Here is a 20,476-nt window from a genome sequence, read left to right as displayed (position 1 = left end):
GATGTGTCTCTAATAGTTTTTACGAAAAACTTTGTATAAATTTTATCATAGACATAACATTACTGAGCATTTTTTAGAGGCTGCTAACATATGTGTGGTAAGTTCCTGAATTTCACATGTTCTTATCAAAGGATATTTAGAAAATATTTTTATTTTGTGAAAACTAACTAACTGTAGTAATTGTTCAAAAAATCTGACATTAGTGTCTCTTTGGGGAGACTCTTACTGGAACATGTTCTACTATAGTGTAACTACCCCTACAATAATCTATTCCAATTCACTAGTGTATAAGATGTGTTAACTCTTCAGACCTACCTTTGATTTGAACACGCCTTTGATCTATGGTCCCCACAGGGTTGCCACAGGTGACTAAAATTCAACTATTTTTGGCATAAGGCGACTAAGGCAACTTTTTTTGCCTGAAAAAAGTTGCCTTAGTTGTACTAATAGTGCTAAAAAAGCAACTATTTCCAGATAAAGGAGAATATTGGGAGACTTTTCTGTACTCCTAGTTATGTTTTTTAGCATAAATAGATTGTGAACTCCAAAGCTTTGTAACACACTGAATTTTTTTAAAAAATAAAAAATTTTTTAATAATTTTGAATTGCAAAGTTGAGTCATCACTTTTTAATGTGTTCAATTTGCACATATATTCCATTGTTAGCCTATTACGTTCCTCTATCGCCTTTTCAATAGCTATTGCTACGAAATTCTGCATGATTTTAAAAAATCTAAATTTTAATATATTAAGATTTTTACTATATATATATATGTATATATATATGTGTATATGTATATATATATATATGTGTGTATGTATGTATATATATATGTACATATATGTATATATATATAGTGTTCTCATATATATATATCTCAGAGCTAGAACACTATATATATATAGTGTTCTAGCTCCATATCAAAAAAATACTTTTTCATTAAAAAAAAACATACCTTTTCTAAAAAATGTTCCCTTTTATCAATAATTAATTTAATATGTATATATACTTGTTAAATTGTTGATAAAAGGGAAAATTTTTTAGAAAAGGTATGTTTTTTTTTTTATTATTGAAAAAATATTTTTTGATATAATGATTTAGAGCTAAAACACTTACGTTTATATATAATCTATAACGTTATTTGCTATCAACTTGACTAAATGGATCATGTTATGTGACAATTAAGTCATTTAATAAAATTTTAGTCATATTTTTAATGAATTTTTGTTCTTATTTAGGCAATTATTTTCCTAGTTTTCGACATCTATTTTCATGCTGTAGGCTACTAATAGCAACTATTTTGTTAATTTTTTTTGTGGCAACCCTGTTCCCATTGAACAATTGACTTGCTACTTGTGACTGCAACATTATCCACCTCCTCGCATTGTTGCTTCTCAGTCTCGATCACACATACCACTGGAGCTTGTACACACTCTAACAGCTAATTGCAACACAAGAGCGACCACATTCACAACCGTGAACTTAATACAGCTCTCACAACCCGTGATAAAAATCCCCTGAACTTTATACAGTTCTCCCGGTCTTTCGCAAAATGGCAATGAATCAACTAGTGATATCTATTTGTCGAATTATATCCCAGATAAAATTCCAGTGGGGGAGTAATGTAGTGTAACTACCACTACAATAATCTTGTCCAATTCAATTGTATATAAGACGTGTTAACTCTATTCTATCTCGAGGTTCCTTTAGATAGATGAAGGTTGACATTGTCGATAACTCCTCTGCACACTTCTTATTTTAAATGCTTGTGATACTCTTAAAGTATGATGTATAAGAGAATGATACATCTAAATGAATGACAAAGTTTCTCAGATGATGTCTGTATTAAAAAAAAAAACTGAATTTTGTGTTGCATGTGGAAAAACTCGTTAAAGTTTTTTTCTTTCCGTAATTGTTAGACCACAAAACCCTGCTGAACAAGTGAATACTGATTTAGTTGGACTTGTTTAAGAATGGTTCATGTTTTGTGCTTAATTTTAAAAATGATTTTTTAAAATTTCACATAGAGTATTCTTTCTAAGCAACGAGAGTTGTATTGAGATCTTCTTTCCAGCCAATGAAAAGCTTCCAGCACAAGTGAGGAATTCTCAATGAATGGACTAATGAAAGCAATCTGAGCACCACACAGTATTTTACAATTGTATAAACATGAACCATGAAAACTTATGCAGAGTGCAAACTTTATTACTAATCGCCATTACCAGAGGGTGACAAGTATTCCAAAAAGAAGATACGGTTTCCCTTAACCACGAGCATAGCTGGATTTTGCCTGCTTCTGCCGGTCTACTGGTTTAATTAAAATTCTTCTGGTTTTTGTACACTTTAGAAAATTCCCTAAAATTAAGTAAATTTTCTAAAAAAAATCCCTATTGAGATAGAATGTTTTGTACAGATTATTGTTTGAATATTTAAATAATTATTACTAATACATAATGAAGCGAACCTCATTTATCAAAATCAGTTCAAAACTTTTTTTTTGTTATAAAATGTTCAGTTTATTTTGATTCGGAACTCTCTTATTAAATTAATTAAATTAAATCCTCTATCTTTGATGAATTAAATGCCTTTTAATATTCAAAATTAAGAGTAAACATAATACATAACATTTCAAGTAGGTTTAATGTTAATCATAACGGGAAAATATCGCAATTTTTCTATTTTGAGGACTAAAAAAATACCTAAAATGTGTAAAATATTTAGTACATTATGCGACAATTATGAAATTTATATTATTTCGTAAAATCTACTGGATTTTTTCTTATCCATGTTGAGAGCTGTGTGCGAGAAAGGCTGTCTACTGATTGAAGTCATTGCAGAAGCATCTTTGTAGATTTGCTGTGCATAAGTTTTCCTTTTTATATTATCTTTCTAATTTCAGGAGTTAATAAGTATTGGATTTGTATTTAAAGGATGCCTTTATGGTAGAATATGCACTTATTTTACTCTTTTTCGAAAATAAAAACATGTACAGGGTATCTATGCACCCGAAAAGTCATGAATTTCGATATTGAACGAAATTTGTCATGATTTTAGCTACTTTTTTTTTAAAAAAATATGGAAAGTCATGGATTTAGGTCTCCAAAAAATCTAATTTTTAAAGTGAAATCCCCCCCCCNCCCCCCCCCCCCAAATTTCTGAATTTGTAGCAAAATCCCCACTCAGTCTTATTTTATTAAAATAATAAAATGTTTTTATCGTGTTCTATAAAAATTGTGTTCTTTTAAAAAATGAAAGAAAAAACATCATTTCTAGAGCGGATTATCTGTACTTTTGTAATTTCAGAATTTTTGTCATTATTTATTATTTTATCAATTTCAAAATTTCCTTTCTGCTGAACAGGAAAAGTATGTTAAGAATGAAAAATTCTTGGTAAAGAAAGTATCTAAGTAATGAAAAATTCTTGGAATTTGTCATGGAAAGTCATGAATTTGAGAATCTAAAATGTCAGATACCCTGCATATACATATTTCTTTCTTGACATTTAGGGCATATGCTCTTACTAGACACTTGAGCTGACAGTTCTGGCCCCTGGCAAATCACTGTGCAACTAGCAAGAGAGGTGTAAATAAAAGATACCAATGAAAACAAACAGTGAACTTTGACAAGTAACGTCAGTTAAGCGAAACTTTTAAGTTTGTCGATTGACAGAATGTTAAATGGTTTGTAAGGCTGAAATACAAAAATATACTTTGTAAAAAAAATACTTTTTTTTATAATAGGGTCAATTATTAAGAAATTTAGGAAATATTAAAAATATAAATGAATCCAATTGGTTTTGCTTTTTAAATAAAGATTTAATTGGGATTCTTAATGTTTTTGTAAAACTTAAGTAGAAAATTTTTTTTTGTTTTATTTCTGACTTACCTAAATCTTTGGTTTTTTACATTTGGCTTAGATTTAGGCCTTTAAACACGAGGAAGTTTTGAAATAAGTTATAAGTAGTTGAAATCTTAAACATTTGTGACAATTAAGCTGAAATAATCTACTGGAAAATTATGTTTAATAAACTTTTTGTTTCAAGATGATTTTGCAAAATGTCAATCTTAACAATACTGATTTACACTTTGCAAAACCCCATTAAAATAATTGTCCTATGCAAAATCTAACAATTAAGTTTTCAATATTCTCCATAGTTGATTACTGGACAATTCCTATGGTTTTCTTTTCCTAAAATAATGTTGTTCTTTTAGCTATCCCATGGCTACTGCCGAGGAAATAGATAGAAATAATGACGCCTGCGCCATATGCTGGGATCATTTGGATCTGGCAAGAAAACTTCCCTGCGGACATCTCTTTCATAAGTAAGAACTCTTTTTCCTCCCAATAGTATTAATCACTGGTTTTTTCTTCCTTTTATCGAAACAATTTGAATCTGGAATAAATAAAATCTAATTCTGCATACATAGCTGTCAACTGTACTAGATTTTCCAGTAGACTTGTAAGGGAAGGTTTTCTATCTTCCTACTATGTGCGATTTTGGATAAATAAAAACGAAGTAAATTGGAGACATCACAACATTTAATATACAGTTATTTACAAGTTAATATAAAATATATAAATCCATTAATACTTTTACATCCCAATATATGGAACGTCATGATACAGGGTTCCCACGGTCCTTAAAAGTCCTTAAAAACTGCTTAGTTTTTATTTTGGAAAATAAGGGCCCTTAAAAGTACTTAATTTTGGTACAAGGTTCTTAAAAGTCCTTAATTTTTCTGCATCACTATTTCTTGATAGGAATAATTTTTTCCGTGTTACAAAAATATTTTTAAAAAAGTCATTCTTTTATCACCTAGAATGAGACCATGCATTTTAGAGAGACTAACTTTTTGGCATTACTTAATATTTGACATTATTGGCCCACAACTGAATATGTTATGCGTGCCTAACAGCGAAATATAAAAACTTGTTTATATTTTTTCAATATGTTCCGAAATTCAATTATTTACTCTTTTTTTTTTAAATGTGTGAAAAAAATGCAAATTTTAATTTCTGCACTTAATTTTACGATTCAATTTCAGTGAAATCATTGAAAATGGAATACGGTTTTGCTTCATAGATGTTAACATTTAACAATCTGAAGATACTTTTTTTTAAAAAAAACCAACCCCGGTTTGCAGAAATTACCTGGTCCTACTTTACTGAACTCTGTTAATTAATACAGTTATATCAGTACTTACATTATAATAAAATTGTTTCTTCTTATTTTTTTTTATTACATGATTTTTTTAAGAAAAGTAAATAACTGTCACTGGTGGTATATTCGATGAAAAATAATCATACTATTTTTAAGGTGCTTAATTTTTCGAAAAAGTCCTTAATTTTGTCAAAAAAGAGTCCTTAAAAGTCCTTAATTTTTGCTTTGTTTAAAGAGTGGGAACCCTGTTGATGAATTGACAGCAAATTATCAATATTTGGCTTCAGTTTTGTAAGAAGTAATCTCAAATCTCCCCATTCTGTGATGTTCAATCAGCTCCCTTTTTTTGTTAACAGGTTGGTAACGGCACTAAAACTTCTTTCGACAAGATATGACGAGGGAAACGCTGTCATAAATTTTCTCGCAATTTCCCACAGCCCAGGATATTTTTCGGGGATTTCTGCCTGCAGCCAAAATGTTTGATAGCCTTTTTTTTAAATTTCACCTTCAGTTCCTCGTTGATGCTGAGCTCAAGTAGCTCCTCTTGTAATACCACATTCGCCTCTTCCGTTTCATCAAATGGGGTTATGATCCATGGTGGTATTTCCATCGTCAGAATATCTTCAAATCTATTTAAGTCATTATGCAGGGTATTTAAATGCGAGCGGGCGCACTGGCGGCACTTAGCAAGTCTTGACATGTGGTGTACACTTGTACTATTATCTATTTAATTCTGTATTTGAACTGTGTCTCGAATATTTTTGAGTACCTACCTAGTCATTTATACTTTCTTCATTCGTTTTTTTTTTTTTTTTTTTTTTTTTTTTTTTTTTTTTTTTTTTTTTTTTTTTTTTTTTTTTTTTTTTTTTTTTTTTTTTTTTTTTTTNTTTTAATATAAAAATATATAGATTAAATATTTATTTATTTTTTGATGAATGACTACATTTATAAACACAATCTGTTACATTTATTTTGTTATTTTAAAAATGAAGAGGGGAAAAAAAGGAATTGCAATTTTAAATTAAAATTACGGTTTGCAAATTGAAACTTTGCTTTAATAGTTAAAGTACAGCCAAATTTACTGCCCAAGCCAAATTTACTACCGTTTAGCAGTACCTTCACAAATTCAACTTTAGGAAAAACTGTAGAATAAATTCACAAAATATTTTTTCTTAAAATTTTATTTTTGTGTCTTGTAAGAAACGAAAAATCCATATTTTTACAATATTTTTGTGTTGATTTTTTAATATAATTTTTTACTTTCACAAATTATGTTTAAATTTTCACAAAATAGTTGCCTCTCCGAAAAACCTAAACAGACCCCTGAAGTAATCTTTAAATTCTCTATTTCATCTAGTCTTTAAATTTCAATCATGCATTTGTTCCAAAATGTTTGCCTTGCATTCAAAGCTATGCATTATAACGAAAAATTATTTTAGTTAGTTAGAGCTCCTAAAATATTGTTATAATATAGTTTAAATGTTAATTTAATTTTGACTAAACATTTATAAAGTATTTTTAATTGTAAATTAAATTTCTTACAGTGTATTTGAATAAAAATCAAAAAAATGCGATTTAAATAAAAAAAAAAAATCACGAACTCTGGTTTAGCGGTACTTTCATTAATTCAAGTTTAGGAAAAACTGTAGTTTCACAAAATACTTTTTCTTAAAATTTTATTTTTGTGTCTCGTAAGAAACGATAAATCCATATTTTTACCATATTTTTGTGTAGATTTTTTAATAACATTTTTAATTTCATGAATTATGTCAACATTTTCACAAAATAGGTACATATCAGAAAAACCTAGACAAACCCCTGGGGAGATATTTCAACTATACTGACTGGCGCAGCATATCCTCATTTGGACTTTGTGCCACTAAACCACAGTTTGTGATTTTTTTTAAAAAATCAAAAAAATCAGATTTTTTTAATTCAAATACACTGTAAGAACTTTGATTTATGATTAAAAAACTTTATAAATGTTTAATCAAAATTAAATTAATGTTGAAACTATATGACAACTATATTTTAGAATATCTAACTGCCTGAAACAATTTTTCATTACAATACGTAGCTTTGAATGCATAGCAACCATTTTGAAACAAATGCATGATTGAAATTTAAAGACTAGATAAAATAGAGAATTTAAACTTTAACTATTAATACAAAGTATCAATTAGCAAACCGTAATTTTAATTTAAAATTATGATTTCTTTTTTTTTTGTTCTCTTGACTTTTAAAATGACAGAATAAATGTAAGAGATTGTGTTAAAAAATGTAGTCATTCATCAAAAAGTAAATATTTAATCTATATATTTTTATATTAAAATATTCATTTTTAATCAAGTATCAAAATAGATAAGTTCATCTGGAAAAATTCTTCTTGTAAAATCTATGTTCTCATTAGTTTTTTTTTCTCCCAAATTTCGTTATAGAAAATTGGATAACGTCAAAGATGCTGTAAACATATGATAAAAAAAAAATGCTTATTGATAAAAGAGACAGCACAATTCTAATTCTGGTTTATTTAATTTAATAACATAGGCATTTTCATTCTGTGATTTGAAATTAATGTACACAATATTAAGGATATCATATATACAATAGTTTTTTATTTGTTGCTAAACTGTATAAAAAGAAACAAAAGTTTTCCAGCTTTCTTATTTCCTAAGCGATTACTTAGTTTAGATTGTACTGTACTATCAATATATATAAAAAAAATCAGTTGATTTAAATCAAGCTGATTTAAATCAACTTTATTATTACAGCGATGGATTTAAGGTATATGTTTGACTTACAGGAAGAGCTTTTGAAAATATTATTTATAAATATAGTTAAGAAGCATATTGATTGTGATGAGGATATAATGTCAAATTTTACTTCCATTGTACAACTCATAAACAAGAAGGGGAAAAAATTTACGACAGAAACACATTTTAAGCTTATTCATTTTACTTGCAAAATCCTTGCTTAAAAATTTTTTGCTCTTATACATTTCTAATTAATTTTTTTAATTGAAAATTTATTTTATCTGAAAATTCTGATACGAATTGGGGTAATTGCAGAAAATTGCTAAATATTTATAAAAACAGAAAAAAAAGTTATAAAAAAGGGGGATAAAAGGAAATTTTTTAATTAAAATAAATCCTAATTCTAAAGTAGGTGGGGGAAATTTGTCCTCGGGGTCAGGCAATGTGTGATCAGGATTGGCATTGTATTTACCATGTTTTTATTTTTTATTTTTAGTTATTTTTGGTATCAATTCAGAAAAGAGATCATCATTTCACTTGGTATTCTTCTTGCAATCTCAGACCTAAATGTTAATGAAGCTAACATATTTAGGCGATAAATTTTTTGCTTTTATTTCAGCTGTATGCATCATTGATTCATAATAATTTTTATTGTTCCTCAGATTTTGAAAATCTTCGTAGGAAAAGAAAAGCAACATTTCATTTTTAAAAATTTTATTTAATCTGAACAAATGATTATTTTGGAAACGTGTGATCTTAAAAGTATATATGCTTAGTGAAATATTTTTTTCTCCCTTGAATTGAATATCAAAACTGATCGGTATTTTACATCACCTTTATTACTACTGTAGACTTTTGGATGTTCCGACTTATCTTCTTAAAAACAATAATAATAATTTTTGGATAAAAAAATATATAATTTTTGGTTTGAAGAAAAAAAAACAGAAGTCTGCTTACTTAAGCTTTCTGGTTATTTGACGTTGTTTTTGTTTGTATATTTTTTAGTGTATGTTCATATTTTGTTTATATTTTAAATATAGATGTATATAATAATGTTGTGGTATACAATGACCCTAATCTATCTGAAGTGGAATAATTTTTTTAAATTATTATAATATTAAATTAATGGTTATTAGCTTTCATTGAAAATTTAATAAATTTTTCAGTTTTCCAAGATTTTTAATATTAAAAGTAAAATAAAAAATCCATCACCTTCTTTTAAAACAAAATTATTTTCACTATCAATTCATCTTGTCACTTGTCCAATGGTTAGTTGCACATCTATCTGTATATAGATAAACATTTATCCAACATTACCTATCATTATCTACAACAGAGGTGGCCAACCTGCGGCTCTTTGATGGATTATTTGTGGCTCTCGATAAACGTACCAGAGTTCATTTTTAAATTTTGTGCTATTATATTTTTAAAAATTATTATCGTTCCGTATGTGTTTCAAAATGTCTTTTATATTACTGAGAACAAATATGAAAGACTAAGTGTAACGCTGTTCAATTCAAGGTGAGTTTTCCATTTCCAATATAATTATGACACAAAAAGCATCTGGAGAATTAGAATTAATAGAGATGCTAGAAGATCAATCTTTACAATTAGAATATAAGTCGACGTCGAGTACTGAATTTTGGAAATTTGAACCAGAATCGAAGTATCCTGAATTAAAAAAGGTTGATTGTAGAATTATTTCAATATTCGGAACAGCCACTTGTGTGAATCATTTTATTACACTTCAAAATTCGTGAAATCCAAAAACCGATCAGTATTAACTAACTAGCATCTAAAAGAATTACTGAGAAGTGCTGTCACCACTTATTCACCAAATTTTAAAGAATTATCAAGTAAAATAAATATGTTTAATTTTTAATATTTAAATTCAATACACATATGTTGTACTTTTGCTTATATGACCTTTTGCTTTAAGACCTTTTTTGCATACCTTTTGAATACGTATTTAATTGCTGCTCGCAGAAAATTTTAACTTTTGAAAAATGGCTCAACTATCAAGGAGCTTGGCCACCCCTGATCTATAATATAGGAATAATATACATTCCTTTTAGTTATAAATAATTAACCATAAAGATAGTTNTTATATCTCCTTTTGCTTTAAGACCTTTTTTGCATACCTTTTGAATACGTATTTAATTGCTGCTCGCAGAAAATTTTAACTTTTGAAAAATGGCTCAACTATCAAGGAGCTTGGCCACCCCTGATCTATAATATAGAAATAATAGACATTCCTTTTAGTTATAAATAATAAACCATTATTTGCCAATGAATCACATCACTTAATACTATTTACCTGGTTTTTACCTGTAAAAACCCAACCCTGTGTGCGACATCAATCTAAAACATCCTCTAATTTAGTTAATGTTTTCATATGAAGATGGTCTTAGAAATTCGAAACCAAGAAAGGCTAGAAAGCACAATAATTAGAGGGGGGGGGCAGACAACAAAGTTGTGGAGGAATCCTTTTTGTTGATTTGCCAACTATGAACAGTGCCACGCAATTAAAATATATTTTGGGTTTTGGGGACCCATGCAAATTTTGAACAGGTCCCAGCGAGGCTAAAAAAAGATATTTAAATGTTGGAAACCCCTGTAGTTCTCAGCCCCTAAGCTAATACGTAAATTTGGTCTTGCAATCTATATACGTCAAAACGCCATTGTTTGATAGTCTTTCAAATGTTCTGTTTGATGTGATATTTGTCTTGTTTTTAAGTGTCAGTTTTGAGTGACAAAAGAAATGAATTACAATGTTGTAATGCTAAAAACTTTACCAGAATGAAAGTCGAAAGTGGGGTACTAAATTTAATTTTTGATCAACACTTATTTAATCATCTGAAGTTATCGATGTTTTATATTTTTTTACTAAAGTTTCCTTGTTTATGTTATTTTAACTCCAAAAATTTTCTCTTCAGCTCCATTTACTGAATAGCATTTCTAGTGGAAAGTCCCATATCCGAAATGGTCGGTACTTCGGCAAGCAGTGAATTTTACAGTAAACAAACATCCTTATTCAAAGAAAAAAAAAAGCAAATTAACGATCATTAACGTCACTTTCAATCAATAACGAATAAATTCATATGATTTTGCCTTCGCAGCTGTTAGATGGTTTTTAAAATCTCGATATTTTAATGTGCCATTATAACATACCGCAAATTTCGATTCACGCATTTGATTGAGCAATCATTTCTCAATCCACACCATTAGTGACTCATTCTCGAGTGAATCCGTGTGGTTTTTCCGATATTTTTTTCGGTAGTTATTAAAACTGATTTTTGCTTGGTTTTTAAAATCTCGATGTTATAATACTATATTATTTCATGTGACACGCATTTCGCACTCAATTATTGACGATTTACCTGCAGATTTATGATCGCATTTTTGTCAGCTATTGTAAGTGATTTTCATGAGTTTTTTTTTAAGCTACATTATCATACACGGGAAATTTCAAATATCGCATTTGTAAAATTACTTTTTGTCGATCGCATCCTCAACAGTTTGGGGCATCCACCATATTTAAAATTTCGATTTTAGTTTTTATATATTAATAAAATCTGTGAATTCCGAATCGCATCTTTTTAATAATCACTTAATGAATCACTTTAGTCCTGACAATTTACTCTGAAATCCTCAGTTTTTTCAAAATGGGAAATGTTTAAGAGTTCTGAAAATTTGATTCTTGTCAGTAATAATCCCTTTATACGAGGGAAAAAATACACTATTTTTTCCGCTCTGTAATGAAATGCCAAATTTAGTTTCCCTGATATCCAATTTTTTCCCTATTGATATCTGATTCAAATTGAAAAAAAAAAAAGAAGTCTTTTGGAAATCATAAAGTGAAAAAACAGACAATTCTCATCCCTTCATAGGTTTCTTTAACAAATCGCAAATATATAAAAGAAAATGTTTTGATGTACCTCAAATACACCTGAAAGATAATTTTTTCATAGAGGGTGGATGGGGCACTAATCACAAACGAAAATCATTTTCCTGCTTTGGATTCGATGCATACTTTGTTGGTTGACTTAACGGTAAAAAAAATTGTATAAGCAAACAAAAATATCTGATTATTTTCAATAAAAACCATTTTCAGGTATGATTCTGCTGTTATTTTACGATGTTATTCATTATTTCAATTGTTTTTAATATTTAATAATTATTGACACTCTGCAAATTAATTTTTTACATAATATATAAATATATTTATAGTTAATATATAAATATATTTATAGTTAATACATATATAACATAAAAATTTTTAAAAAAATCTTATTGTGTCTCCAAAGTATGTAGGTCCTCTATATAACATATCTCTCTACAACAATATTTGTTTGGTCCGCAAAATATTGTTGTACCGAGGTTTTACTGTATTAGTGGGAAAGACGGTTATCTTAAATGGAAGCACCTAAGAATTAAAATTAAGGAATCTAAATTGATTAGTCTTAAACAAAATATGATGGAAATTGCATTTCAATAAAAAGTTTGAATATTTCTACTACCAGTGTTTTGCAACTCATTAATTTGTTTTAAAATTACCGAAATAAATAAAACTTGAATTTTAAAAAATTGAAAATAAATATAAATGTATGTTTTGTTCGGCATATATTTGGCGCATAAAAGTATATTTTGTATCACATAGGATTGGCACGGGCTAAATATTGTAAGAACGATATATATATTTTTTCAATGTCAAGTGAATTTGTGAAATAGAATTCATGCCCTGATATGATTTAGTTTTATGTAAGTGGTAACAACATGCTCTTTAGAAATGTGTTAATTACGTTTATTACAGTCCTGTAAGTTTGTTTTATTTAGTTTTGTTTAGTTTTTAGTTATCCAGTAAGTTTGTTTTTAGTTTCGTAGCAGAACAAAAAAGAATATAAGAATGAAATCAAGCTATTTGAGGTATAAATGACGTACTGTGTGATAGTGAAAGACCACTCATAAAAAGTATAAAGAGTAATTTCTAATTTTAAAAATCATAAGAATTAAAATCATTTAAAACAATATTTATATTTTAAAGATTTCCCTTGTTGAAATTTAATTGCAGACAAAAATAATTTGTTAGGTGCATATATACCTTACAAAACAAATTACTATATTTTGTTGCAAACAAACTATAAGATTCTTCAAAAATAATTTATATGCATTGAGAATAAAGTTATTTAAAAAGTAAAAATAAATCGATTCAAAAGATAAAAATAATGCAAGGGTGAAAAATTCCTATTGTGGAAATACAGATATATAAAACTATCAGACATCAAAACATTTTGTGTGTATACAGTGAAACCTCCGCTAAGTGGACAGTCTTGGGACTAAAAAGTTTTTCCATTTACGGGAAGGATACCGAAATAACAAACTTTAGCACCCTAAATTGTTTTTACAATGTTTTCAACTATATAGAAATACTAGTTAAATAATCTACAATAACTATCTACAAAGATATTTATCTAAACTTTAAAAAAGTTTATTTTTCTATACAAAAAGAATATATGAGTAAGTTTGATATCAATACATAATTCTAGATGTGGCTGCAGTATATTTCTTATAATGTGGGAAATTCAAATTGCGCATTTCAGTATTTACTTTTTGACGCTTTTTTTTAGTATTTACTTCCATCTGGTTTTTTTTTTTCTTTATCAGTTTTTTTTTTTTTTTTTTTTTTTTTTTTTTTTTTTTTTTTTTTGCTTTTAGTTTTCACATAGTTTTAAAAATCCAATATTTTTAATATACATTGTTATATATTTTGTATTGAATTTAAAATTTGTCGTTATGTTTAGGGAAGGTGCTTAATAAAAATGATATAATGTTTGTATATGACCAATATATTGGATAACAGACTTACCTATAGTTTGTCTACTGAAAGAACTCCCCTGGTCACAAAGTCTGGAACCGTCTACTGTTATGGAAACAAAAATAGCGCATTTTAGGGAGGTTAGCATCTCTTCTCTCTAGGGCTAATTCAATAGACTGAAGAAATGCCAAACCTGTCCTAAATAGTAACTCCACACCCCTACTGTATTAGTTTTACCTTATTACCATATTCGCTGCCAATTACCATATTCGGGAGTTCTTACTTTAGACAAACTATTCTTATAGTTGACTATTAAATCAATTATTTTTTCACTCTTGCACTTTTTATTACATTAACCTTTTGATATAAATGAAAAAAATAAGTAAATCAATAAATAAACCAAAATAATTTTTTAAAAAAAGTAAAAGGCAGTAAGAGATTTTGATAAAACATTTGTTGAAGGCAAATAAAATAATTATTTTGATGTTAATCTCCAATTTAGTAAAATTTATTTTTTAATTAATTTTAAAATTTATTTTCTACCTGAGGCAGTATAATAAAAATATACTTTGAAATAAAATATCTTTATTTCTATTTTTAAAAAAAGACATTCATTAAGTGGTCCTATAAAAACAAAATTATTTTTAAAAAAACTATATTTTAATAGTGTCTTTTATTAAAATGTCCCTTCAATTTTGAGTTTATTGAGTTGCTTAGAGCAATGTGTAATTGTTTCCAATCCCAGCTGGGATAGCGGAGCTATACCAGATCCATGAGGCCGTGAGTCTTCAAAAATTCGAGGAAAAGTAGAGGTCTCTCAAGAACCTCTTCCATGGTGAAATCCAGGCAATAGATGGTGAGGACTAGCCTCGCTGGAGTTGCACTTTTTACAAGATGGAAAAAGTTTAATTTGTCATCTGAAAGTGAGGCTCCTAGTATGCCCACTGACAAATCTGCAGGTAGCGGTTTGGTCAGCACGGTAGCGGTTTGGTCGGCAAGTGGTAATGCTGTGTACCACTAATAAAAAAATGAATGTATTTTTTACTATAAAAAAATTGCTCAAAAGTTAAAAATCAGAACTGGCTGTTGACACCAGTCATTATTAACTGTTAACTCTGCAAAAAATAGCCAATACAAAAATACGTAATCATAAAATAAAATTTTAAGAAATTTTCGTTTGTTGCTAGATATTTCGCATAAGATCGCGTACCCCTGCTAAACTGTTCCCGTACCCCTAGGGGTACACGTACCACACTTTGGGAAACACTAGCTTAGAGTAAAAAACGATATCCAGAAATTTCTATCATCTGATGTCGATCCTTTTCCGAATGATTTCTATTATTGAAGTCCAATTGAAGAAAATTCAGTGAAGGTGTGTATTAACTGCTAACATTTCGCCCACAGCGCCTGCCTGCGATCGTGGCTGGAACAGGACACGTCGTGTCCGACGTGTCGCAAAGCACTGAGTGATGACAGCATTGAAAGAAATATGGCTACTCCTCAAGATTTCGACCACTCAGACATTCTGGATCGAGAAGTAGGGGATAGTGGACATCAGTATTTCAACTTTGAAGGTAAGGTCACATAGGATATATATACTACATGATTTTTGATGAAAATTCGATTTGAGTTGTTAGTATAGTAACAAGCCCTGTCTGAAATGTAACTACTAATCAGGGTTCGTGATTTTTTTTATTTTTCTTTAAAAAAATCGAACAAATCGGATTATTTTGATTTAAATCGGATTATTTTGATTTATATCAGATTTTTTTGATTTCTATTCAAAACACTATAAGAGCTTTAATTTATGATTAAAAAAACCTTATAAATGTTTAATCAAAATTAAAACTATATTATAACAATATTTTAGAAGCTCTAACTTGCTAAAATAATTTTTCATTATAATGCATAGCGACCATTTTGATACAAGGGCATGATTGAAATTAAAAGACAAGATAAAATAGATAATTTAAAGAATACTACTTTAACTAGTAACACAAAGTTTCAATTAGCACACCATAATTTTAATTTAAAATTGTGATCTCTTTTTTTTTNCAGCGAAATACAAACGATGAAAGAAAATCAACTATTTCTCAAAATTAATAAATGATTTATGATACTATAAAGAACTAATTCGCGTACTTACCTGGCCAAATAAACTATGAGATCTAATCGAAACTGGGGAAAAAACCGCAAGAAAACTAATGAAAACCATTATAAGAAACACGGGTCCAATCAAACATTCATACTGAAAGCGCATGTACTGCAATTTGCACCAAATGGCTTGAATGAGTCAGAGACAAAAACTACTGGCTCATGCGCTGAGCTGTGTTGGTTCGGATCGAAGAATAGGTGCCGTATAAGTTCGTTTTATTGCTGTTTCAAATAGTGTATAGGATAATCTTGATTTATTATATTAATTTAGTCTTTTTTTCTTTATTATAAAATTTTTTATTAAATTAATCTTAATTTAATAATTTTATTTGTAAGTTTTAAAATTAAATTTGAATGACAAGACGTGCTCAACGCCCCCCTACCGCCCAAAACATACCCAACGCCCCCCTACTGCCCAAAACAAGCTCACCGCCCCTCAGCATAGTCCCAGCGCCCCCCTGGGGGGCGGTATCGCCCCCGTTGAGAACCAATGATTTAAATCAATGATTTTTTTTAAAAAATCATTTGATTTTAATCATGATTTAAATCAACGAACCCTGCTACTAATTGGTTTAACAGGTGAAAGAATCTGTCAAAATATTCGCTGACACGAAAAGAAATGGAATTGGCTGTTGTGAAATACATTTTATTCTCTTTTTCTTGTCTTTTTACTTAACGAAATTTGATCCTCTTTTACTTGCCTAAATTTGATTCTCTTTTACTAGCCTAAATTTTTTTTTCTGCTTGTGTATCAATGTCAGGACATGATTTCTTATTTTAAAATCAGTAGCTAAATTTGCTCATGCTAAAAGATACTAATAACATGGGGTGTAGCATTTTTAAAAAGTGCTTAAAGATGCTTTTTTCATGGGATATTTTTAAAAAGTGCTTAATTTTTCCTTTTCGAAAATGAGAATTTTTCCTTCGCTGTATTGATGCAAAACCGTGGTTTTCACTTTTGTTCTATTCAACGTTTCCACAAATCATTCAACCACAATCCATTTCGGCGCACCGTCGACCCGCAACGTATGATAGCACCCCAATCATGTTAGATGAAATACTTGGGAGACCACATGTGCGTTTACTGAGCTGGGTTCTGTGAGATTCTTACACACTCATGCGCAACTCTGCTGCATTTTGCAAGATATCCTCAATTTCAGACTTCATTTTCCACCCTCTGAGATTGAACCCAAAAGTCTTGATCGTTTTAGCGTGGGTAATACAATCAGGAAAAGAATTCTTTGTCAGAAACTAGTTATTTTCTCATGATCATCTAAAGTCTTTGAAAATTATTTTGACTTTTGTTAATGTATATAGTCAGTGTTTTCACTACAGCGCGAGAATCTCTCATATTTTTTTTTCTTTCTCGAATTAAAAAATTATTACCGCGAGAAATTGGCTCATTCTATAAATCAATTTCAAAATTTGCATTTTGGAAAAAGCTTCGCATTACGCTATTTAGAGTAAAATCCCTTTCACTTTTCTTCCTGGATCTTTCATTATTTTCAACATCTGCCCTACCCTTCCGAACCACGGAACCCCTTTCAGAACACATTTCTCTGCAACCACGTGTTTACCGTAGGTAAGGTTTCCTCATGTAAGACGTTCAAGTTTTTTATGCACTGTTGTAAAATGGAAAAATACATTGTAAAAGCAAAATCTTCTATGATGATGCAGCAAAAATATTCAATGCTTTGAAAAATAGAAGGCATTAAAAATGTATTATAATTAAGGAAATGATTTTTTTTTTCAAGAGTTTTTGTGTTTTTTTTAGTTTTTAGAAATCTCACTTAACTTTCTGAAATCTCTCCCTGTTTTTGAGAAAGGGTGAGAAATTCTCACCCATTTTTTTTCTATGATGAAAACACTGATAGTGCTTTAAAATATTTTTTGAGTGCTTAAAAATTGTTTAAAAGGTGCTTAATTTTTGTTGAGAGAGTTGGCTACGCACCCTGAATAGTGAAACCACCATTTTTTAAAGCCACATTGCTTTAATACTTTGTGATACAGAAAATTCAACATAATCATTACCGCTCGACATATTGCAATCAAATGATTACCCAATGGTTTAATATTAAATATTTATACACCTATAAAAGTTTGATGAACGCTGTTTTATATTTTAATGCTGCAAGATATCGTTTCGTTATATCAATTTATATGTTTCATTAGGATTCATGGAAGTTAAATTATTTAAAATAATAAAGCATCACATAAATGTTTTGTTAGAAAATACATGAAACTTATAATTTAAGAAGGCCGTAATGTCTGCCCCAGGGAAGATGAGCAAGAAATGATGATGGTTGCTGTGTCGTATATTCAACTTTTGCTTTCTGCTGACCATAGTCTTTAGTTTGCAAATGAGACAAGTGCTAAAATTCTGTGGGAAAAAATTCAAAACACCTTTACCGGTAAAACTGAAGATTGTAAAATCGATGAAAATAATGAGTCTTGAAATGTAAAAAAAGGAACATTTTTCAGACTCTATACCGCGATCACACGAGCTTCAAACAAAGTGCTCTTCACTGGAAATTTCTGAAAAATAACTTGTTTTTTTTATACTGTTAGAGGTTTGCGCGGAAAGTTTTCCAAAATAAAAGAAATCCTGAATATCCAACATGATATACAAATGGATGAAATTTCAAAAATCCTGGGAGAGTAGGAAAGTGCGTATCAAAATTAAAAAAATGGTTTTACTACAAATGGAGAAGCATTCGGAACAAAACATAAATATGAGAAAAGGAACACGAAAAAATGTTTCATCTGCCATTAAACGAATCACCTTTTAATGACATAAGCAGTTAGCAATGTAATAGCAGTTAGTAATGACAAGCATTTTCTACTGACACAGGGTGGAATTTACCTGTCAAAGCAATCTGGTGACTGTGGATATAAACTGATAACTAGACCAGCAATGTTCACCATTTGGTAGAATGATTGATATTTCTGCCTTTTTCTTTACATCTTAATTTTGCAATCAGCAATTTCAGATTAGAGTTACTTTTTCCTTCTTTCTAAAAGTAAATACAAAATTTATTACTTTTCCTTCAGTTAATTGATAATTTGATAAATTTTCACTATTTAAAATGTAATATTAATTTAAAAGTTTTATAATCATGTGATATGTTAACAGTGCTTTATTTTAGTTTAAAAAAATTTTAAATCATAAAGGTGCTTTCCTTTTAATTGGTTTCAGATAATGTTAGATTAGTATTTATTCATTATTAAATTAAATCTTTTTTTTCTCCATTCTATTGTGTTTTCTTTATTTTTGTGTGATTTAAAGCGCATCCAATTTAAATTCAAATCATTAATTAATTATTCTATAATTTAATAATTTTATCCGCACGACTTATTAAAACAGACTTAATATATATATTGCCATTTCATTGATTTAATATTAATTTTTCAGATTTCAAAATTTATTGTTTTTCTATACTTTTGTGACTTTATTTTTCTTGTTTATAATTTTCTCAATATTTGACTTAAAATTATGTCAAATTTGAATAAATTAAAAATTATAACATTACTTGTTCCCTCTTCTATTGATAAATTATAATTTTAAATTTATAATTTTTTTTTTTAAATGTTTCAAATATTTTTTTATTTTTCCATTTTAAGATTTAGTGATTACATTTATATTTTAGTTAAATTTATTTTCACTTTTTTTTCTNATTTATATTCGCATGGTTTACAAGTTTAAAAATCGCACTTTTTTGTCAAATTTTTGTTTATATATATATATATTTCTTTTTTTTCTTTATTTTTTCCTTTTTGTTTGTTTTTTGGATTTCCTCTTTTTTACTTTCTGACTACTCTCATCCCTGATATATATATATATATCTATACACACGCACATACATCCGTGCACCTGGAAAGTCATGGATTTAGGTCGCTGAAAAATCTTATTTTTAAAATAGAATTTAAAACTATCCCCCACCACCATTTCGTGGTTTTCCGAATGTCTGAATTTGTAATAAAATCCCCACTCAGTCATATTTTATTAAAATATAAAATGTTTTTATCATGTTCTTTGAAAGTTATTGTTTTCTTTCAAAAAATGAAACAAAAATCATCATTTCTATAGCAAATTATCTTTTAAACTTCTGTGATTTCAGAATTATTATTTATTTTTTTATTTTATCAATTTAAATTTCTTGCTGAAGCAAGCCAGCCATTGGCTAATTTTTTTAATTCCGAAATGAGAACAGACAAATAAGGAGTATTCCTTTCCTTTCTGATGAACAAGAAAAGTATCTTTAGAATATAATTCTGCAGAAAAAATTTTTTTGCTTTGCTTTTGTATTTTTTTCAGCTAATTTATTGATTCATCTCTTTCTTTACTCTGTTTTTCTAAATTTACAATCTTTAAATATGAAGATGCAGGGTATAACAGTTTTGGTTATACCTATCATTTCAATTTTCAATTTCTGTTATTATAAGGCTTTTTTAAATTTCTTGTGTTTTTGTCAGAGAAAATAGTAACTTCCTTAAGTCAAAAAATTCTCGGAATTAGTCATGAATTTGAAAATCTAAAATATATCAGATACCCTGTATGTGTATGTGTGTGTATATATATATATATATATATAT

General features: G+C 28.5%; 1 protein-coding gene across 1 annotated transcript in view; it reads left to right on the top strand.

Annotated features, from left to right (window-relative positions):
- The window catches only part of LOC107449771 (E3 ubiquitin-protein ligase AMFR), a 166,399-nt gene that overhangs the window by 125,451 nt on the left and 20,472 nt on the right, over positions 1-20,476 (top strand). Inside the window, exons 8-9 of the mRNA XM_043041501.2 lie at positions 4,212-4,322; positions 15,134-15,303. Of these exons, the coding sequence (XP_042897435.1) occupies positions 4,212-4,322; positions 15,134-15,303 (281 nt within the window). The remainder of the gene's footprint in view (positions 1-4,211; positions 4,323-15,133; positions 15,304-20,476) is intronic.

The sequence above is a fragment of the Parasteatoda tepidariorum genome, chromosome 10, assembly GCF_043381705.1.
Source record: "Parasteatoda tepidariorum isolate YZ-2023 chromosome 10, CAS_Ptep_4.0, whole genome shotgun sequence".
NCBI lineage: Eukaryota > Metazoa > Arthropoda > Arachnida > Araneae > Theridiidae > Parasteatoda > Parasteatoda tepidariorum.
The sequence above is the reverse complement of the archived record's forward strand: the minus strand, read 5'-3'. Positions and strand labels throughout refer to the sequence as shown.